The sequence below is a fragment of the Rhodamnia argentea genome, chromosome 2, assembly GCF_020921035.1.
Source record: "Rhodamnia argentea isolate NSW1041297 chromosome 2, ASM2092103v1, whole genome shotgun sequence".
NCBI lineage: Eukaryota > Viridiplantae > Streptophyta > Magnoliopsida > Myrtales > Myrtaceae > Rhodamnia > Rhodamnia argentea.
Window position 1 is genome coordinate 27212342 of NC_063151.1, and position 22920 is coordinate 27235261.

General features: G+C 39.5%; 2 protein-coding genes and 1 pseudogene across 6 annotated transcripts; all 3 read left to right on the forward strand.

Moving 5' to 3' along the window:
* Positions 1–788: 788 nt before the first annotated feature.
* Positions 789–6045, forward strand: LOC115737481 (transcription initiation factor TFIID subunit 12b). Of its 3 annotated transcripts, XM_048274556.1 has the most exons (10): positions 789–1189; positions 1226–1556; positions 1926–2144; positions 2456–3001; positions 3121–3195; positions 3809–3887; positions 4547–4611; positions 5075–5110; positions 5204–5449; positions 5602–6045. In XM_048274556.1, exons 1-9 carry the CDS (start codon positions 906–908, stop codon positions 5384–5386), a joined length of 1818 nt encoding a protein of 605 aa, XP_048130513.1. In that variant the 5' UTR covers positions 789–905; the 3' UTR covers positions 5387–5449; positions 5602–6045. The 3 variants fall into 3 exon arrangements, with proteins under 3 accessions (XP_048130513.1, XP_030525471.2, XP_048130514.1); XM_030669611.2 differs by having other exon boundaries at positions 789–1556; XM_048274557.1 differs by lacking the exons at positions 5204–5449; positions 5602–6045 and having other exon boundaries at positions 789–1556; positions 5058–5102.
* A 1840-nt stretch (positions 6046–7885) lies between these two features.
* Positions 7886–17044, forward strand: LOC115737483 (transcription factor WER-like). Of its 3 annotated transcripts, XM_030669618.2 has the most exons (4): positions 7886–8002; positions 15007–15108; positions 15235–15364; positions 16093–17044. In XM_030669618.2, exons 1-4 carry the CDS (start codon positions 7972–7974, stop codon positions 16721–16723), a joined length of 894 nt encoding a protein of 297 aa, XP_030525478.1. In that variant the 5' UTR covers positions 7886–7971; the 3' UTR covers positions 16724–17044. The 3 variants fall into 3 exon arrangements, with proteins under 3 accessions (XP_030525478.1, XP_030525480.1, XP_030525477.1); XM_030669620.2 differs by lacking the exon at positions 7886–8002 and having other exon boundaries at positions 14726–15108; positions 15263–15364; XM_030669617.2 differs by lacking the exon at positions 7886–8002 and having other exon boundaries at positions 14727–15108.
* LOC115737306 lies at positions 8041–10261 on the forward strand (annotated as a pseudogene).
* Positions 17045–22920: the final 5876 nt, after the last annotated feature.

Genomic DNA, 22920 nt, shown 5'->3' on the forward strand with positions numbered 1-22920 from the left:
TGGACCTTTGACCTTTGCTAGCATATTGCACTATAAAGGTGCTCAAGCCTCACTCTGTGATCTTAGCCTCCGTTTATTTTGTGAAAAAATTAATAATTTAAAAATTAATTTCCTAAAATAATTACTTATAAAAATGAATGAACCAAAAGTACTTTCATCATTTACAAATTAAACATAATTTTATATCAATAATGAAAATAATTTTCATCGACTATTTATTTTAAATAGTATACATTATCAAGTTTTGAAACATATTTTTAAATTATTTATTTTTTACGAAATAAACTTAGTCTTAAAATGATAACAGGTCAATCATGTTGGCATTCGTTGTTTTTCTTAACAAGACGAACAATATTCGATTATGGTAGTCATTATGATTGATGGTCACCTATTTAGCAAACCCAAAAAGAACATGAAAATAATGTTGTCTCTCTCTCTTTTTTTTTTTTTTATAATGATATTGTCTTTCTATTTACTCTTGCATTTGTGAAAATAATTACAATTCCGACCAAAATAATAATAATTACAATTATAAAGGAAGGGAAAATCCAGAAATGCCCTCGTGCCACGGACTTGGCCAAGACTGGATACTGAAAACCATGCCCGATACGTCACCCCATGAAAGTTGACTTGCCCCCCGTTGACTTTTAGCGTGGACTATGGTTAACGACTAAAACTCCCATGTGTGGGCCCACTCGCGTTCCACTTTGTCCGACGTGTACGGCCACGATTGGACCTCTCTGTCTTCTCTCTTCTTCCCTTCTCTATTGTTTTTCTCCCTCCTCTCTCTCTCTCTCTCTCTCTTCTCTGAGTTCGGAGCTGGAAAAAAAAGGCCCAAACCCCCGATCGCGATGAAATAGCTCCGCGGTGAACTTACCGCTCGTCGCGGCCGCTACGTCCGATCCATGGCGGACAACCCGACCTCGTCGCCGAAACCTCAATCTTCGAACCCCATGGATCCCGCAGCCTCGGCGGCGTCAATTCCCCAAAATCCGTCGCCGAACCCCCAAATCCCGTCCCAATCGCCCCTCTCGCACTCCTCTCCTTCAATCGACCCCGCTCAGATCAATTCCCAGATCTCGTCCCCTCCTCTACCTCATTTCCCTCAGCAGCAACAGCAACAGACGCAGTCGCAGCCACAACCGCAGCCTCAGTCGCTCGTCCATCAACAGACGCAACAATCATTAGTGCAGCAGCAACAACAGCAGCAGCAGCAGCAGCAGCAGCAGCAGCAGCAACAGCAGGCTCAGAATGTTTCTGCCATGAACAATTTCCAAATTCAGCCGAATCTTCAGAGATCGCCATCGATTTCTAGGTTAAATCAAATGCAGCAAATAGGTTTGCTGAGGCAACAGCATCAGCAGCAAGGTGGAGTGTATGGGCAGGTCAATTTCGGTGGGTCCCAGCAGAGCCAGCCACAGAACCAGCAGAATCAGATGGTGACTGGGAATCTCACGCGGTCGGGTTTGATGGGACAGAGCGGCCATTTGCCAATGCTGTCTGGTACGGCCGCGGCTGCTGCTCAGATGAATCTGCAGTCTCAGATGTTGAATTCGGTGCGTCTTTTCTCGATATCTCGTTCATCGCTAGTCACTTTTGTTGGCAATCTAGTTGGGAGCAGTGTGAAGAGGTTTTATTGTCTTTTTAAAAAGTTTGTATTGTTTTGAGTATATCTTACATATCAGGCGGACAGATGGACATCAGTGAAGCAGGTAATCATTAAATGGAAATTCTATTCTTTGGAGTCCTTCTGCGTTGGTTTTGCAGAGGATTGTTTGTAAAACAGTTCTTATTTTTTTCATTTGGCTCTCTTGATTGGATGAGGTTTTTGGAGACTGATCAGCAAATTAAGATTATTTTGTTATGTGTTATGTTGGGAAATGGAGAGATATAGGTCTTTAAAACCGTTAATTTTGTGGGTGTAGCCAAGGCAAAAGGCAGGATTAGTACCGGGGAGCCAATTCCACTCTGGTAATTTAGCTGGACAACCATTGCAAGGGATTCAAGCAATGGGATCGATTGGCTCCTATAACTTGAGCTCACCCCTAAGGGTTAATGGTGCTCTAAGTTATGGGCAAACGCGGATGACCGCAGGGCAGATCAGGCAGCAATTGTCACAACAGGGTCAAATCACATCTCCTCAAGTATAATTTCTTTTCTCCAATTTTGTTAACAAATTCATCTGCGGATATCATGATATAAATAGTTGGACCTCATTTTTTCTTGTTGAAGTTCGGATCTTTTTAACCCACGAAATGTCCTCATGGGGTGCAGATTGATAAACCTATTATGCTATCATAAACTGCGGATGCAATTGCACATTTAGCTTTCCAAAACAAAGCAAATGCTCCTACTTTTGACATCACATTACATTGTACTCTGTTCATAATTGAGATACTTAATATATTTTTTCAGCTTGCTGAAAGAATGTTTTGATGCATATGTCAAACTATAGGTTCCAAACCTGCAAAGGACATCATCCCTGTTCATGAATTCACCAATGTCTGGATTGACTCAAAATGGACAATCAGCTATGATGCAGAACAATTTGTCACCACAGCAGTGGTTGAAGCAAATACCAGGAATATCTGGCGGTCCTGGTTCACCTTCGTATCGCCTTCAACAACAGAGGCAGCAGGCTCTTTTGCAGCATCAACTCGCTTCATCCCCTCAGTTTTCACAAAACCCAATGGCCCTGAATCCGCAACAATTATCACAGCTGGTGCAGCAGCAGTCATCAATGGGACATCCACAGCCACATCAACAGCAGCAGCAGCAGCAACAACAACAGCAACTGCAACAACCACAAATGCATCCGCAGCAGCAGCAGCCTTCACCTAGGATGCAGGGACCTGCAGGCCAGAAATCTCTTAGTTTGACTGGATCACAGCCAGATGCTACTGCTTCTGGTACAACAACACAAGGAGGAAGTTCGAGCCAAGGAACTGAGGCAACTAATCAGCTTCTTGGGAAAAGGAAGATACAGGACTTGGTTTCACAGGTTTATCCCACATTTCCACATCATTTTTTTGTTTCCCATTTGTCTTTATTATGAGGTAGTTGTAACGAACAGTCTGTCTATTGGTTTGTTATAACAGAGGTTAAAAATCTGCTGTGCAGGTGGATCCACAGGGAGTACTGGATCCTAGCGTTGAGGATCTTCTTTTAGAATTTGCTGATGACTTTATTGATCAGGTGAGTTTTGCGGTCATCTAATTTGTTGCCTCCATCTTTAACCCAATTGCTAACTTGGATTATGAGCTGACAATTCTATAATCCAATTGCTAAAAGTGGCCTAAATTGGTAACTTTATCTCTTATTCTATTTTTGCCTGTTTCCTGATTGTTCATCATCTTACTTAGTTTTAGATTTAATCTCAGATCTGTGTGGTTATTTGATGCATATGCTTAGCCAGTGAGGGTACTAGTTTTAGCGTTTCTATTGACTGCAGCATGCTTAATCTATGTGTGGGATGTTCTTTTTCTTTTCTGAAGTTCACTTCTTGCTTAAGTGATGAAGGTCAGTGCAACATATCTGGGTTTGCAAGCAACCTGGGTGGCAGTTTAGCCTGAAATTGGCATTCTTGGAGCTTAATTCAGCTTGCAAGTTGTAAATGCAGTCATGTCATGTTTTAACTCAGTGTGTTGCTTTGAACCTGGTGACCTTTTGTTAAAATGATGGCGAATTGCAAATTTGCAAATGATCAATCGCAATTCGTGGTTGTACTCAAGCTTCTTATGCTCTTATGCTTATGCCTGAACCATCTTTGTGCTTTGGCTTTTAATCAACCTACTTTATTTGTTTGCAGGTAACCACGTTTGCCTGTAGTTTGGCCAAACATCGCAAATCGTCGATGTTGGAGTCCAAAGATGTATTACTGCACCTAGGTTTGGCATCCCCCTTGTCTGAGAGTACATTATATTTCAGCGGAAAATCTATTGAAATACATATGAGAATAACCCGTAAAGTTCAATCTTTGTGGTTGGTAGCTGCTGCATAGTTAAGAGCCTAAGGAGGAGATGATATTGCATGATTTGATTAAATTAGGAGATGCCTGTCCTGATATGATCCATCAACTTGTTGATTTTAAGGATATACATGTTAACCACCGTCATTATTAGTGCGTCCTCTAAATGACACCAGGCACTTATCAGCTTCTATTGTGATGCAAGGTTAATAATCTAATGCGGATTTTCTTATTTCTGCGGATATCTTTCTCCTTTCCGAAAAATGTAGCGTTTACGCCAATGTGCACAAGGCATTTTGGTTGCGAGCAGGCTTTATCATCTAGATTTAACTAGTCTTCCTGCTTGTTTATTTGGATGACATAAACTTGAGCTAATTTATGTGTTGTTGAAGTCCTAAGGTGTCATGAACTACACACTACTGTGTCCATGCAGCTGTAGGTGCTATTTTAGGTTTATCTAATTGCACGGTTTTCTAAAAGTAATTTTCATTGTTCTTCTTCCCCTTTAGAAAGCATAGATGCACATGCTTGCAGTTTCTATCATATTTAGGTATCTGAGTCCTGAAAATTATATTGCAGAAAAAAATTGGGGTTTGACAATTCCTGGATTTTCAAGTGAAGGGCAGAAACACATAAAGAAACCTGTAAGTATTGTGTTTAGGACTTAAGTTTCTTCTGGATAAGCATAGGAAGTTCTAAAAAATGTCTCAATTTTCGCTGTATGCAGATTATGTCATCGCTCTCATGATCATAGTCGTGGCCGCCTTTTTGTTGAAAAGACTACAAACAATATTTTTCCTTCATGGCCTATCATGTATGCGTAGTTTCAAATTTAAACTGTTGGCACAATCATGGAAGTGGTTTTGCTTTGTCTTTCAATTTGATCCAAATTTTAAAGTTTTAACAAGTTTAAGAATTTGGGGGATCTTTTCAGTTCATTTCCCATTATGGTAAAGTAGTTCCATTTATTTCTATTCGCTATGAAAGTGTTGTCCTAGAAGAGTTTTTTTAATGCTTCCTTGGTGAGTTCTTGTTGATGTGATTTTGAACTTTGCTTTATGAGACATCATAACTGTTTTTGACATTTCAGTTTTTAAATAACTGCAGTTAGCTAGTGAGGTTCACAAAAAGCGTCTGGATATGGTAAGTTTGAGTTTGTCTTAATACAAGCTTGTTCTCTCTTATTGTCACAAGGAACTGAGATTCTCTTTTCTTGTATCTCTTGTTGTTTGCTAGGTTCATGCGTTGAGAGATTCTTCATTCACGGAAAGAAGTTTAGATATCTCTAAAGAAATAACAAGACAGGGGTCTGACAACATAATTGGGCCCAACCATTTAATAAGGCCTTCACCAAGTTCTGACCGTTTGGTCACACAAGCAACTGGTTCTCAGATGCTGCAGCAACTAACGCGGTTTTAATGTGGCTGAGATTCCCTTGCTTCAGTCAACTTGAAGATGAGGTTATTTATCACATGATATCTGGTAATTATTTGAGCCTTAAAGTTTTATGTGATTATTACAGCTTTATTTTGGTGGTTGCAGCTCTAGTCTATCTCTTGAAATTGTCTATCTCCTTGAATGTCCCAGTAAGGATCATACTAATTCTATCGATCTGACCTAATATTTAACTGCAGGTTGGGCGTGGAGGTCACAGACTGTACATTAGTTTGGCATCTGATACGTGAATTATTTGGTCAAAGATCACAGTGACTGACCATGCTTATTAGATTCTTCCTGGAGTTCTACTCTCTGATTTGGGAGAATAAAGCATCCAAAGCTGGGGCAGCTGGGTTTTTGTGCCAAGTGTTATTGTTTTAACATAGTGTTATGTGAACGATCGGAACTTGTGTAACCTTTAGATGCAGATATATGTTCTTGCTTGAAGAGAAGTGCTGATTTCTTCTTTTCTGCTCTTTTTAAGTTAAAGGTGCTGTTCAATCTTAGTCACAATATTAAAGTGCTTGTTCTTATGGATGAATGTTCTGAAAGGCATACTTTACTTCCCTTTGGGTGAAATGTAATACATAAGATGAGCATCGAGATATTTTCAGTCTTTCATTATGGATTACTATCGGGTGGTTCAGAAGCTTTGCTTCTTGCACGGCACTGTTATGGATGAGATACCATGTTCAATAGAATCATCGTTAGTAATTCATTTGGAGCAATGCTCCCAGAAAAAGTAATAATCATTCCCATGGAGGAGTTGCTCTGTGTAGGCGTGCCAGTTTGTGTCCGTGGCATGAGAACAGCTGAGAGAATTAGCTTCCAAGAGGCAATTTACCAAGTATGTGTGAGTGAAGATGCGGCACCTAGTCTTTTTGGTCTGTTTGTTGCCTTTTGAGGTGATGAACGATTAAGATGAACTACTCAGAAATTGCGAGGTTAGATTGTTCGAAAATTCATATGCATCCTTGCCCAGGCTTGTGTTTGGAAGGGCAGTTCACATGAAGACGGTGGATTTGACAAGACCTGTTCGACTGGGCACAAGAATACAAGCCAATTTATTCCAGCAATCGTGTTTGCACTTTGATGGGAGTGGTCGTCTTTGAGATTCTGGAGCACCCGTTTTTTGCATTTTTCTTGTTCTCCGTCTGTCTTTCGTGGATGGACCTGTTTTGATTGTGTTTGAACTTCATAATAAGCCAGGCTGATCTTTAACTTTTGCAGAGAAAAAACATGTTAGCGGTGCCTGTCTCCCTCGTACCGACTGCGACATTCAATTCCTTGGCATCGATTTCTCTTTTGTTGCTTTCTTCTTGTTCTTCGTATGATTTGTAAGGGGTGGTAACGAAGCTTGACAAGCGCATTATCTGTTGGCTCACAGAAAAATGAAAGGAAAAGAAGACAAGCGCATCACATTCGATAGCCTATAGCAATGGTCCTTGGTCCTTCCATCCTCGTGTCACTTCTCCACTTGCACATTCTCAAAGGGTACTCGTCCCCAGCCGATGGATATCCATTACCATCCGATAATGTTGTCTTCGATCTCACACGTCATGAACAAATCGAAGTAAAACTTTTGAAATCACAAGATATTTTGGCATCCTTTTCGGAAACGGAACAAAAAGGCACAGTCAAAAGTGGTCTTGTGGCTACCACCAATCCATTAGCTCCATTTTCAGGAAGCGTAAATTAAACAACAGTGATGGTCGGTTCAATTATAAAAACGATGGCTCGTATCGCTTACAATTTATTTTTGTAATACACAAAATCGTTTAGATATAAATTATTGATGATAGTAAAAATATTTTTCATTGACTAATTATTTTAAACGATATAAACAGTTATTTTTAAGAAATTTTTTTTCAAATCATTCATTTTTTGGAATACAAACAAAGGCCAAGACTCGGTTTGTCTTGAGAAAATTATATGATTTGAAAAATATTTGTCACCGCTTGTATTGTTCGAAATAATTAATCAATAAAAAATATTTGTTCATTGGCAATAATACATATGTAAATAATTTTATGAACGATGAAAGTTTTATTCGTCCGTTTTTTTAATGCATAGGGCACGTCCGTTATTTTTTAAAAATGGATAATTTTAAAAATATTACTATAGAAAATGATTTTGCGCTTTATAAAAATCAAGAAAAACTTTACACGACTGTGCCCTATTTATAGCCCACGTGCTCCGACAGTTCTGAAGACATTTTGTCTTCACCGAATCTTAAATCGCAAAAACATCATCGTTCGCCATTTAAACCCAAAAAAAAAAAAAAATCATCGTTCGCCATCAGCACCCAATCCTCCTCCCCACACACCTGAATTCTGCCTCCACTTGTTTCCCCCGCATGCAATTTCTACCTCCAATGTAATCGCCCTTTTGTTTATTTATTGCCCCTAGACAGTCGTCACTTTCATTCGCCTGTAAACAGCTCAGCAGAGCCAGCCATGGGAGCTCTGCATCGTTGCCGATATACTCTCATGCCTTTGAATTAGTAGTAAAATGGCGATCTGGAATTAGGAAAAGAGAAGAGAAGAAGAAATAGATTAATACAACTTATGGGTAGGAGACCATGTTGTGCAAAGCAAGGCGTGAACAGAGGAGCTTGGTCCGATGATGAAGACCAAATGCTCACCGACCGAGTCACCCTCCATGGAGAAGGCAAATGGTGGAAAGTTGTCCAGAACGCAGGTACTACAGTACGCTAGGTTTCATTTTAATCTGGTCATTGAGGGCTTGGCAGAAAAGGAAGAAAACACAGAAGTTCTTACATGCAAACGCCACTTGCTTTTAGTTTTGTTACGTTTCGATGATAGGGTTATTATTATTACTAACTTCAAACTCTCTGCAACCGTCGTCGCGCGGGTTTGTTTCTTCTTGAGAAGGTCTAAACAGATGCTTCGAGAGTCGTAGGCTCAGTTGCGTAAATTACTTGAAACCAGGCAGTAAGAGAGGTGCCATCTCCGCTGATGAGGAAGACCTCATTATCAGGTTTCATCGTCTTCTGGGTAACAGGTGTTCTTACCTATCCTTCATCCATACTCCTAATCTTTCGTTTTTAATGTGTTCTTTTCCTTCCATATATCACTCATTAGTTTTTTTAGATAGCATGTGGATGCTTCAATACATGAGGAATTGAGACCAAATTTAACTTGTATAAGTTGAACCTTGTTTTCAGACCCTCCCAAAAAAAAAAAAAAAAAAAAAAACAAAACAAAACAAAAGTTGAACCATGTTTTGAGCAAGTGTATTTCAAAGCATCCCATCACAGTTATTCCACAGGAATCGAGGTAATAACCCAAAAAAGCCAAACCTATTGAACTTGTATCAATTCACTTCTAAACCTTTTAATTTGATCGATTTATTCCAATACTTTATGACGATTTGTCAATTCAATCCTTCTATCTAATTTTGATCGAAAATCACTGAGCTGGCCCACCTACGTGGCACTACCGACACCGATGTGGACAGTTTTATTTTGATAAAATAATCCCTAATTTGTCTTTTTTTTTTTGCCCAATGGCCGACAAGGGTAGCCGCCATCGTCCAGTGGCCGTTTGGGCAAGGGCTAGGACCCTCGCCCACGATTGCCGATGTCCACGTGAGCGATTTCCAGCAAAAAACTAGTCGAAATGACTAAATTGACAAATCATCGAAAGGTTTAGAACTAAATTGACTAAATTAATTGTTTAGAAGTGAGTTGGCATAAATGCAATAGGTTTATGAATTTTCTGTTAATTTCTCCTATATGATTCACATATACATAATAATAGAGAAGAAAAGCATATGCTTTAAAACTAGAGGGCGCAAAATGTACTCATTAAGAGGAAAACTAGGATGCTTTCTGTAATTTACATACCCAAAACACTGTCTTCTTCATCACCGAGTGAGGTAAGCTTTCTAGCCAGATCTTTTTACGTATGCATTAGAACTTTCATTCGCAAAATCCTTGAGATGCAAAATATTCTCAAAAGCGCAAGCATACAAAAGTCTATGCGATTAAGTTTCTGTTACATAAATTTCAGCAGAGATATAACATCAACAATGTACTTCTGCTGAACTTCTTGTCTCGCGTCGTTTGCGTTGCTCAGGTGGGCCTTGATAGCTGCGAGGCTTCCAGGACGAACCGCCAACAAAATAAAGAACTATTGGAACACCAGTTTGGACAAAAAGCATCAGGTTGCAAGGCCAGACAACAAGCATCTTCTCAACTGTGAAGGGAAGATTGGGACATTTGCGAGTAATCAACTAGTCTCCGATCCTCAGGTGAATCCACACCATGAGGTCCTTGGTTTCACTGAGTTCTTGGCTTCAAATGAACAAGACGAGGACTTGGTGAACATGATCAACGCCGCCGCAAAGAACAGCGACACCAAGAAGCTAATTCCTCTTCAAGCGGGTGATAGAGATGACAGCAATATGAACTTCTTGAATGCTGGTGATGAAGATTTTGTTTTCCGCGTTTTCGGAATCGAATTTGCCCCCGCATTGTGAGAAGATGGAGACGGAAGAGCAAAAACATTTAATTGTTGTGAACAATGGGAGGATTCCTTGTTTAGATGTTTGTGCATCTTCATGTTTAAGAGGTGAAGTCAAGGTCGAAACTCAGATGACGAATAACCATGATTCTTGGGATCAACCCACTTTAGACATGGTGTTGAAGAAGTTGGCGCTTTTTCTAGAATTGGAAGATGAGTCGTTTCAAAAGCTGATTTCAAGCATTGATTGGTGCTTTGCTGGGCTAGTTTCTTAGTTAATTACGTCCATTAAGTTGTGATATGTACTCATTTTGGATTATTTTGATTCAAGTTTTCAGATTTTCAATGGGAATAATATGATGATGGAATAAGTAAAATGTGACTCTAGTTTTTCCCTCTTTCCCTATCATCCTGTGTTTTACCCCATGCCCAACTGATCCAGCCAGCATGAAGTGTCCCGATCCTAAGGAGTTCGTTTAGTCCTTTGATGTAGATGGATGACTAGTCCACTATTTCAAGGGTCATACAGGACATTGCTTTTGGGATATTGATTGTGCTTGTTCTTCATGTTCCTGAAAAGAAGAAAAAGATGACAGACTTTCTTCCAAAAGGAAGAAGAGGAAGGATTCTCTCTACGCAGATCCACCGACACTACTGAACAACAATAGTACACAATATGCACTTTAAGGAGACGATCAAGCTCTTTTACCTACTTAGTGCGGACCGAAATTTCAAATATGTCTTCAATTCCCAAAGAAGTCAGTCAAGCTGTTAAAAAGACTTTGCAGGCAAGACAGAGGTCTTTAACAGAAACCACGCTTGGAGAAATCCAATAAGCGGATTCACGGGTTCCACAAAGTGGCAAGTAAAGAGCATACCGAATTACATCGTACTACCAAATTAACAAAATCATTCTAAAAGACTAGGAACCTTGCTTGGATGAGAAGAGATGAGGAGAATTTAGAGACTCATTGTAGAGAAAACTTCACACCGATATTCGGAGGGAGGCTAATATGACTATGGGGTTTGCATAGATAATTCTATAGAGGGATTATAAAATCTATTTCTTCTTCTTCTTCCTCTTTTTTCTGTTGGAAGCAATATTTTCATTTCACTTGAAAAAGAGGTACATTGCTTCAAGATAAAGATACAAATCAAACAAAACAAGTAAATCTGAAAGATAAATCAATACACTGTGTCATAGCATCAAAGACCATTTGACGGTCGATCACCGAATCTCGCATCAATGATGAGCATACATCGAGATATCCTTCTCCACTTACGACTTTGCCAAAAGGCGGTATGCGTCTAGGTTCGACGTTCCCAGCACTATCATCGAAAAGAGATAACAACAACACCAACAGGTTGAAATGGGTTTCTAGAGCTATTTCTAGATCGGAATAGAGAGCATTCAAATCTAAATCTAATTCTAGATCGGAAAAGAAGACCTCGCAAAAAGAGATACTAGCTGATCACAAAATTACTTTTAGATAAGTTGATTGCTAAAGCAGTAGAGAGGAGCCGCGTTTGACTATATGGAGCAAGCACCGGATCCGAAGCGGACAAACAAATCCGGAATAGCTGATTCTTTCGAAACGCTCACGCTTCGAACCTTTGAGCTCACCAGACAAAACTCTTCACGAGGAAAAAGTTGACTGGATCATCAGAAATCAACCAAAAAAATCTTTAAAAAGAAGTTGAGGACACAAGAAATAGGAAAACAAAAGGGAAAGAAAGAGGATGAGGGGTGAGGGAGAGAGAGCGACTCTCCCTCAAAAAATTGCTGCAGGTGGGCTTGGCGGCAGTTTGGGGAGGGGGGAAACCCTAGGGGAGCGAAAAGATAGGGGTCCAAAATCTCTTTCTTCTACTACGCTAGAAAAGCTGATGAAAATCGGTCACATTCGATATGACCTCTACTTCTTGTCACATATAATTTAGTTTGATATTTCCACGATTGATAGTATTGTCGTTACTCCCAAAGTTAGCTCAATGGACCAAGCAAATCATATTAAAAATGCAACCTAGCAGTTCACTTGTATGAATATGTGGTAACGGTTCGAGAGAGAGTTAAGTTTTTTTCTATTTTCTAAATTTTTTCCTTTTCCTTTGTTTTTCTCATGTCCAGATCAAGCCCCTGCCCATGGATAGTCCATTGCAAAGACCGATCACAAGCAAGAAGGAAAAGAATAGAAAAAGGAAGGAAATGAAAAAAAAAATTAAAATTTTTTAAAAAATTTACAGAAATCATTTCTGTTAACGCCAACCATGCATATAGGATCACCGGTATCTACGTTTGTGGTTTCCATTCAAAATTAATCATAAGGACTACATTAAAAAAATCGTGAAAGCGTTTAGAAATAACTTAGTCAAATTAAAAAGTTTATGATTAAATTGTCTATCGTACAATAGGTTTAAGACTTTTTGGACAATTTTTCTTAATAGGAAACTGTTATTATATGATGGATTACATAAATACCGTATTTAGCTGCCAATAACTTATTTGTATATGTGACCTTAAATAAATACCATAAGTTTCATTTCCTTTTTTTTTTTTTTGGGGGGGGGGGAGAGGATTTGCATGAACAACAGTTAAGCTGCTTATAGCTTCAATTTTGTCTTTATTTCAATAAGTTGATTATTGTGATCGCTTACTTAATTTGTCTCTTTAATGCCCGTTAAGTAAATTCATTAAACATGTGTTGACAATATTTATTTAGTTTATATTATACAGATTACACGTGAAATGATAAAAAAAAAAATCAGCGCATTGAAAGTTATAAAATTCGTTATCTTGATAACATATGATGCGTTCGACAGAAATGTGAAATTTCGCGGTCTGATTTTCGTCTTTTCCTTTGTAAGGTTAAGTAAAAAGTTCACGTGACATACTGTTTTGCGTCGGGGCATCGTGACAAAAACGTCATTTCATGTGTCCCCAGTTTTCCGTACCTATGACAACTCAAGCGTACGGGCCCCACAAAATAGGGAACATAGGAGCACGTGGTCCGTTTCTGGAGGGGCGTAATCGTCAATTTGGACCACAGGGGTGATTTTCGATGGCCCCAATCATTAAGCCGCTTGGTCCCTGTTTTCAATGATGGTGTCCTTTTAGTTCCACCTCCGAACATGTCGGAGGGGCCACTTTGCTGGTCGGATCAAGCCCAGATCCCCACGGAGATACGCCAACGAATGGTTTGACTAAAAATGATTATTTTTATTTGCTCACGAAGAACAAACGGACGAAATATGTTTTTATCGTCGGTGAAAATATGTAAATATAAATTATCATCATTAATAAAAATAGCTTTTATCAACTAGATCCCACTTTTCGATTATCTTGATTAACATCGGTCGATATTCATAATTTGTCTTTGTCGGAAAGAAATACAAGTTCATATAGCCTTTCCGAAAGCGTGGAGAGAGAAGAATTCTATCTCCTAACCAGTAGTTGATACAGAAGATAACTGAGATTTTTGTGACGGAGTTTGGGATAGTTGCAAAGAACGGGCTAGATGCGGAACGGCTGCGGTAGTAGCTTCTGAAAGATGGGTATTACCAACAATGTTAGTAGAGTGGTCTACAAACTACAACTAAAGCCTTCTTTGGTTTTTGCTCTACGTTTAGTAAGTCATCATAGATGGTAATCTACCATCGCAACCGTGACTCGTTGCAATTATGTAAGTGATTAGCATCTCCTAGATACTTTTTTTGCTGAACTATAATCCATTTTTTTGTTTCATATATCAAGTGTTTAGTGGTTTGTCAAAATATGTGGGGCGATGAAAGATCCTAGAAAATGAGATATGAATCATGTGATTGCTGATGATTCCACGGAATCTCAATATTATCAAATTGGTGAAGGATAACTGTCTCATTCACCACCCGGTCCCTGTGACGAGAAGCCGAAAGAAAGAAAAAGACAAAGAAAGAGGACCCGACAACCTGACCCCCCGGACCGTGTTTGTCAAACTTGACCCAAACCAAACCGTTGAGACGCATAATTGAAGCTGCCCGTTTTAGTCTGAAGGGGGCCAGGCTGAATCATCGAAGCCCTGAGAAAGAACCTTATAGAGCTGAACACTCCAGAACATGGAAAACACCACTAAGATGAGAACAGTAGCCACACGAGGACCAAAATCCGAAACAACTCAACAACAGTTTCGTAAGCAAAATGGATTCGAGGTAGGTAGCCATCACTTTCCGGTGCCGATGATGCCGTCGAAAGTGAGGGTATTGCTGTTCCATGCCGCAAGATTCAACTCCCTAAGCCCTTCAGTGAGTGTGAACACAAAACTTCTCTTGAAATGTGTGGGGTTCTTAACCAACGTGTGCACACCAAATCATATCAAAACGAAGATGTCCGTGCGGTTTTCCCAATAAGCTCAACACCAGAACTTTCACCCGTCAAACCCCTATAAGAAAACTCCATATCAAGATCTGAACAGGTAAAGAGGTAATCGCGCAAACATTTGGCATGCAATTCGGAATTACCCCGGTGCAAGTTCTGGTGCGAAAGTTGGCGCTGCCATATTTCAGCCGCCGATGGGGCTCCTGGAGGCAACGGCGGATGGGGAGGCAGCAGCGTGGTTGGAACCAAAGATAGAGACCTTCGGCACCTTCGTTTTCCGAAGAACGAAGAAGAATAGAAGAGGAAGCAAAGAGAGTGTGCGTCGGTAATGGAGACGGAGGGGAGAGGAGAGGAGAGAGCGAGTAACAGAGAGAGAAAGAAAGGAATCACGAGAGGATCTGATAAGATAAGTGGGACCCATTTGAACACGTGGAGATCGGTGAATGGTGCCGACCTTGGCCGAAGTGAAGGTCCAGCACTACCACCCTCCACACTCGATTTCTGCCTCCACATGTTTCCCCGGCATGCATGGAAGAGAATCTTTCTCTCATGTAAGGCCCGTCGCTATTTATTACCCCTGAACGCTCGTCACTTTCCTTCACCTATAAGCAGCTCTCCAGCACCCGCCATTGGAGCTCTGCAACAAGAGACTCCATTGTTACCGATATGTTCATGTCTTTGAAATAGGAGTAAAAAGGTCATCTGAAACTAGGAAATAGATAGATTAATACAGCTTATGGGTCGGAGTCCATGTTGTGAAAAGCAAGGCGTGAACAGAGGAGCCTGGTCCGATGAGGAAGACCAAATCCTCACCAACTATATCGCCCTCCACGGAGAAGGCAAATGGAGGAAAGTTGCCCAGAATGCAGGTACTTACTTCCATGTAAACTCTACTTGCTTTTAGTTTTGTTACGTTTCGATGATAAGATTATTATTACTACTAACTTCAAACTCTGTGCAACCGCCGTCGCGCGGGTTTGTTTCTTCTTGAGAAGGTCTAAACAGATGCTTCAAGAGTTGTAGGCTCAGATGGGTAAATTACTTGAAACCAGGCATCAAGAGAGGTGCCATCTCCCCCGATGAGGAAGACCTCATTATCAGGCTTCATCGCCTTCTGGGTAATAGGTATTCTTATGAGCACTTCATTCGTACTCCTAATCTGGTTTTTTTTTTTTTTTATGTGGTTTTTCATAAATCGCTCGTTATTTTTTGGGAATTGTTTCCCTTGCTGAAGTTATTCTCCAGTTCTCCTAGTTTACATGACCGCCCAAATGACAATTTATGAACATGTAAAATTGGCTCATGTTTTCCAATACAAGGAAAAAGCCACAAAAAAAAAATCCTAAATTATACTCATTGTGACACATTTACCTCAAACTTTTTTTTGTATCCCAAAAAATTTAAACTTGTGCTCATACGACACATTTACGTCAAACTTGTACCAGTGTAACACATTTTCCCCAAACGTTTTTTGGGACATCAAAAATCCTAAACCTGTATTCTATGACACATTTTATGTAAATATGTCATGTGAAATAAATTTAGAGTTTTTTGTGTCACAAAAAAATAATTTTTGTAAATGTGTTATACGGGTACAACTTTGAGGTTTTTAGTATCATAAAAAAATTGGGGCAAATATATCACACGAGTATAAATTTGGGATTTTTGGTGTCACAAGTGTTATTGTGGATATAATTCAGGGTTTTAGGTGATTTTTTCCCTCCAATATAATAACCGGAGACACTTTCCATTATTTTTTTGCGTTTCCATGATACTTTGATACGCAGGCATAAACATCAAATTAAGTTCTAAATCGAAGGCCTTTCCTCTTCTAATTGATTTGCGTTACACAGGTGGGCTTTAATAGCTGCAAGGCTTCCGGGACGAACCGACAACGACATAAAGAACTATTGGAACACCACTTTGGTCAAAAAGCTTCAAGCTGCAAGGCCGCACGTCAAGCATGATCTCACCTATGAAGAGAAGGTCGGGTCATTTGCCAGTAATGGACTAGTCTTGCATCAACAGGTGAATTCACACCTTAAGGTCCTTGGTTTCACTGAGTTCTCTACGTCAAATGAACCGGACAAGGACCTGGCGAGCACAATCAACACCGGCGCGAAGAACAGTGATACTGAAAACCTAATTCCTTTTCGAGCAGAGGACAGAGATGACGATGGCATGAACTTCTTGCATGCTGGTGATGAAGGCTTTGTTTTCGACATTTCAGAATTGAATTCGCCATTGTGTCATGAGAAGATGGAGATGGAAGAGGAGAAAGATTTAATTGGTGTGAACAGTGGGAGCATTCCTTGTTCAGACGTCTGTGCTTCGTCGTGTTCAAGAGATGAAGACAAGGTCGAAACTCAGACGACGTATAAACATGAATATTGTGATAAACCCACTTTAGACATGGAGTTGAAGAAGTTGGCTCTTTTTCTCGAATTGGAAGATGAGTTTTCTATAAGCTGGTTTCAAGCATGAATCGGTGCTTTGCTGGGGTAGTTTCTTAATTAATCGCCTCCACTGAGTTTCGATATGTACTTATCTTGGATTATTTTGATTCGAGTTTTCTAATTTTCCATGGAATAATAAGATGAGGGAAAAAATAAAATGTGACTATGGGGTTTGCATAGATAATTCTGGAGCGGGATTATAAAACCCCTTTCTTTTACTATGCTAGAAAAGCTGATGAAAATTGGTCACCTTCAAATATGATGGGAAAAGTATCAAAAAAGTCATAAGTCTATTGCATTGATACCATTTTTATTTTAAATATTTTAAATGGACTGATTTAGTCGTAAACATTTTGCATTGTATCAATTTAACTCATCTTGACAATTTTAGCTAAAGGCCGTCGTGTCACGACCGGCACTAATGTGGATAAATTTTATAAGTTTTTATCTTTTTGCTTTTTTTCGACGACCCTTGCCCAGGCCATCGTCGATCGGTAAAAATGAAAAGAAAAGAAAAGAAAATTAAATGGAAAGAAACAAGAAAAGAATGTAGGTCACGAATGTGGCACCCTTGGGATCGTCATAACCGGAATGAGAAACACAACATGATAGAAGAGAGGAATGGCATGCACCTTGTTTAGAATCCGTCGAAACTTAATGCGGAACGGCGACGAATCGGAAACGCAAGTTCTTCCCCTCTATTCTCTCTTGAAACGCTGGCCAAATAAGACAACCACCATCAGAACGAATAGGTACATTCTGATTTCTGCATTCGAGGGCTAGAGGAGGAACTTAAGCCTATTTATAGAGTTTTCAACTGTGAGCCCTTTCATTACGGGTTAGACCTAACTTAGCCCACTAAGCCAGCCCATATTAAGCCAATTAAGAATCTTTTATATCTTACCTTATTGGATCAACCCGTAAAACGGTAAAGATCAATTTCAATTAATGTAAGCCCATATAGAAAAACTCTTATAAATAAAATATAATAAAAAATTAGAAAAAAAATGAAAAATTTGTCCACGTTAGCGTCAATCATGCCATGTAAAATGGTCGGCGTCCATGTCAGCTATTTCCGACCAAAATTGGATGGATAAATTGAATTGACACAAATGCAAATGGCTTAGATCTAAATTAGTTCAATTGAAATGTTTATGATCATACGTTTAATCTAGTTGTTAAACCCGCCACAACACGAGTCATTCTTTGTCTAGCCTTATCAAACATTTGGCCCCTTCTACAATTAGATGTTAACAATGCCTTCTCACATGGCACCATGTTATGAACCATAGAGATTACCGCCCTAATGACTACCAGGAGCTCTCTCACTCTTATTGATGGTTCACCTCATACAGATGCAACTAGATATAGGAAGATCGTTGGTGTTCTTTAATATCTTACATTTACAAGGCATACTATTGCTCTTATCATCAACAAATTCTCTCGGTTTAGTTACATCAGAGTGATGTTAAACGTGTTTTACGTTATTTGCAAGGGACTATCAATCTTGGCCTACACTTGCAAAGTAGACCCTCTCCATCGCTTCATGCATTCTCTGATGTTGCTTGAGCGAGTAATCACAATGATCATGAGTCTACAATCGCATATATGGTTTATATTGGTTAGAATCCTATATCATGGTGCTATCGAAAGCAACAACCTAAGACGAGTATCGTGTTGTTGCTGCAACAGCTTATGAGCTCACATGGATTCAATCTTTCCCGTATGAACTTGTAGTATCTTCTAAAACCACACCTAGCATCTATTGCGATAATATTGGCGCTACGTATATGTGCGTTAATCCTGTTTTTCACTCCAAGATGAAACACATTGCTATTAGTTGCCACTTTGCTCGCGACATGATTAACAATGGTCAATTACGGGTGCGTCACGTGTCTACTCATGATCAACTCGCGAATGCACTAATAAAGCCTCTTGCGGGACAAGGGTTTCTTCATTTACAGTCCAAGATCGGCATTCACGATGGAAGGCCTCTCTTGGGAGGGCGTATTGGAGAAAGCATCTCTCAAAGCAATTCCAAAAATTGCTCTTAATCGGATCAAGACTATTCAAGCAATTCTTATACTCTTGACAAGTGTAGCGAAAGTTTCCAAAGTTGACAATGCCATTTTATCTTTCTTTTGTATACATGATTTCATCTTTCCATGTATAAAAGCTCTAGCTCGAGTGTGACGTCCTGGAATTTCGACGTCCGTAAGAAAATTGAATTCGATGAATTTTAATAATAAATTCCAGCTTGATAAATAAAATTGGATTTTTTAGGAATTAAGAGACAATAATTGGATTGTTCTGAGAAGTCGGGCAGAGAAAATCAAGCCTGGGTAGTCGAGTTGTCAAGTCGTAGTATCGAGACCCTTTGCGTCCAAACCTAGCCCTTGACCGAACTTTAGTTGTGAAAATACCAAATTGCCCTCAATTATTAGTACCAGTAGATTAATTTAACCCCTTGAGCCAACTTACTATTTTGCCCCTAAATATTATGCTTATAGGACGAATTGGTGAATAGTGTGATTTGACCATGGCCCCCCCTCATTTATTGCAAGTCAAATCTCTCTCTCTCTCTCAACCGAAGCCCCCCCTACCCCCAAATTTCCTCCCTCTCCTTCATTTTTTTCCTCACCATCCTTCCAGTCTCCTCCTTAGTTGCTGCCCCTAAGCCCCATTGCCGCTACGCTGAGTTTCATGGCCGTCGGTCGCCCCTGCGTCGCTCGAGCTTGCCCGACCTATGCCCGTGGACCTGCAATCCACCGCCGGTCCGTAGCCGAGTCGCGAGAGCCCAACCCGAACTCGCCGTCTTGCGAGTCCGTGCCTTTCGTCGCCCACGTTCGTGGATCGCCGCCATGCCCACGAGTCGCCCTCGTGGTCGCGCTCGAGTAGTTGTCGTCGCCGGCCGTTGAATCTGTGAGTTAACCCATAATCTCTTATTAGATTTTAATTACACTTATGGTTAGTTTAATTAGTGTTAATTGTGGGTTATATTAGTTTAATGACGGTTTATTTAATTAACCGTTGTTGGGTTAGATTAGTGACTATGGTTAGTTTAAGTTAGTTGACTACGATTAGTTTAAGTTAACTTTGGTTAGTTAAAGTAACCGTAGTTTCTTTTGATTAACTGTAGTTACTTTTCGTTAACCGTAGTTACTTTTAGTTAACTGTAGTTACTTTTCGTTAATCGTAGTTACTTTAAGACTAACCATGGTTAGTCTATTTAACTCTAGTTACTTTAATTAATCGTGGTCGGTTTATTTAGCTCAAGTCGAGTTGATCGAATATTAATGTGCTAATTAATCGGAGTCCGGTTAATTAACCGAGGTCGAGTTAATTAATTATTGTGGACTAAATAAATGCAATCAGATTAATTAATTACGATTGGATTAATTAATTAAAATTATTTTAATTGACTATAGTCCGAATAATTAATTAATTATTATTGGGTGATTATTTGATGATTACTATATACTTTAATTGTGTATAGATGTATGGATAAGAAGATTAATCACCCGTATATAAATACAATGTATGGTGGATAATGCGTATTCATGTGACCGTGTGTAAATACCCTATTTCATTTTTTAGCATGAAAATGGCCTTGAGCCTAGTTTTGAGCACGACCGTGTGCATTGGACTAAATGCGAAGATATGAATTGGCACGATTGTCTTGTGTAATCGTGTGGTGACATGATTGGATGCATGATATGTTCGTGCCGGCGGGAGTTCGGCATCACACGGCTTATTGAAAGTCGGATATGTCGATCTCGGCGAGAGTTCGGAACCACACGACTTATTGGTTACACGACAATCCGTGCCAGTAGGAGTTCAAAATAACACGACGGGTCGGATGTCAATCGCGGCAAGTTGTGGATCGGCGCTCCTTATAGGAATGTCTGATGTGTCCATGCCAGCGGGAGTTCGGAATCACATGGCTTATCGGTCGCCATTGCCGCAGGAATGGAATGATGCCCGGTCCTGCTAGAAAAGCATGGTTTTGCTATAACCGGGATCGATTATTAATAACCGGAACACATGTGATGCATTATGCTTGAGAGTTGTGATGAGTATTCTGGTTGTATACCTTAGTTATGTGCTATTGATTGCCATGATAACTATTACATAATGTGTGGATCAAGGGGGGTAAAATTGCATGTGATTGATGATTGAATGTTGAGATGTGCCTACCCCGTGATAGTTAAAGCGTGGTTATAATCGCATGCTATTGATTTGTTATCGACACTTATCTTGCATGTTTAGGCCGTCCTAAGTGAATCGGCGCCCTAATTAGACTTAGGCGTTAACTCACAGAGATTTTATATCTCATCTGTTGTTGTTAACCATTTTTCAAGTCTTTAGTTTTGGAGTTACGGTATCCTGAATCCGAGTAAATGATGTGGACGATGGTCTCTTTTTGAAGTAGTAGGGAGTAGTGTTAACCCCGACCTTGGACTCGTATCTTTTGTGTGGTCGTAGGATGTGGCCCTAAGGTAGGGCTTGTGTGTATATATGTATTTCCCGGGGTTAACGAAATAAATAAATAAAAGTGATCTTTTGTTGATATTGATTGATTTGACTACCTGCTAGTTTATCGTTATTGTCGTTTAAATATTGTCTGGGGTAGTAGCACGTTTCGCTTGTGCTAAATAAAAAGATAAAATGAATGGGTCAATGACGTGCTTGGGACGTCATCCTTAATTACCCGAGACGTGTTGGTAGAGTTGTTGCGTGCCCGGGGATTGGATCGTGACATTAGGAAAGTTATTGTATTACAATTATTCTAGCTAATGTCTTTCCACAAACCATTAGCTATATTGTACTTTAAATACTCGTAAGAAATAAAGTAAAGATCATCACCAATTCTTTCAGTTGGAAATGAAAATATTTGTCATTGACTAATTATTTCAAGCAATACATGCAATTATTGTTAGAAAAAATATTTTTCGAATTACTCATTTTTCTAAAAATAAATGGAGTTTTAATATAATCTTTTAGAAACATTAACTATGGAGTTTTGGATTTCCATGTCCTAAGGAGCAAGCAACAATAGGTGGCCATTCACATCTCCAGAGTTTTGATAATCTTGAAACACAAGAGCACAAATATCCGACTACTTGGGTGGTTCACGAGATATCCTACAAGCTCATAAACTGTCAAGTTCACGAAAATATTTTTTATTGACTATTTATTTTAGGCGATATGTATAAATATTTTTAAAAAAATATTTCTTAAACCATTCGCTTGCGAACAAACGGAGCTTAAGTTTCGTTTCCTTTTCTTTTATGTTTACGAGAAGTTTGGATGCATGGATAAAAGTTGAGCTGCCTACGTTTGCAATTTTGTGATTTCAAGAAGTTGATTGCGCTTGTTGCTTATTTAATTGGTCTTTGCCCCGATTGTCACGTAATTTTATTGAACACGTTTTGAGGACATTTGTTTGATTTTCGAAATTTTTTTAACCACCCCTGAAATGGAAAGAGTCATTAGGCCTAAGAACCGGAACCGGCCCGAAATCTACGGTTTCACCTTTTTTAAGAAACCAAAATCGCCGGTTCTACATGACCGGCCACGTCTAGCTGCATGCATGTAATTCTGCGGTCCAAATTTCCTCTTCGTGTTTTTTTGTGGGGGGTTGAGTTGAGAAAAAGGTCACGTGACGTATTTGATCGCCTCGGGCATCGGGAAGAACGTTGTCCCTACATGTCACCATTTGCCAGGTCATTCCCATGACTTTCTCGTCTCGGACAAGACAGGAGGAAAACAAAAGCGCACGGGGTTCATATTGGGAGGGGTATAACTGTCAGTGTAGCCCTAATCATTCAAGCGGCTTGGTCCATGGTTTTTAATGATGGGCCTCGTACTTCTTATCATCGATCACGTCGGAGGGCCCACTTTGATGGTCCAGTCACGCCCGCGTTTGAGAGAGATGGCCACGTTTAACACGTTAACTCTAAATTGAGATAACGACATAAATAGTCTTTAAATTTTGATCTAACGAATAATATAATTTATAAAATTTTAATTTAACAAATATGATCTTTGAATTTCGTTCCTTGAACTCTTGGAATATATTCAACTTAGTCTTCCTACTAAACTCTTTGAACAAGTTCAAGTTCGGGGATTAAGTTGAACACATTCTAAAATTTCAAAGATCATATTAGTTAAATTAAAAGTTCATAGATCACATTACACACCGGGTTAATGTTCGGGGATAAT

Coding starts and splice junctions, on each gene's coding strand:
- LOC115737481 (XM_030669611.2), top strand. CDS start 906: ATGGCGGACAACCCGACCTCGTCGCCGAAACCTCAATCTTCGAACCCC. Junction 3,002..3,120: donor TACAGGACTTGGTTTCACAG/GTTTATCCCACA, acceptor TCTGCTGTGCAG/GTGGATCCACAGGGAGTACT. Junction 3,888..4,546: donor AGATGTATTACTGCACCTAG/GTTTGGCATCCC, acceptor ATTATATTGCAG/AAAAAAATTGGGGTTTGACA.
- LOC115737483 (XM_030669618.2), top strand. CDS start 7,972: ATGGGTAGGAGACCATGTTGTGCAAAGCAAG. Junction 8,003..15,006: donor ACCATGTTGTGCAAAGCAAG/GCGTGAACAGAG, acceptor GTGAAAAGCAAG/GCGTGAACAGAGGAGCCTGG. Junction 15,109..15,234: donor GAAAGTTGCCCAGAATGCAG/GTACTTACTTCC, acceptor CTTCTTGAGAAG/GTCTAAACAGATGCTTCAAG.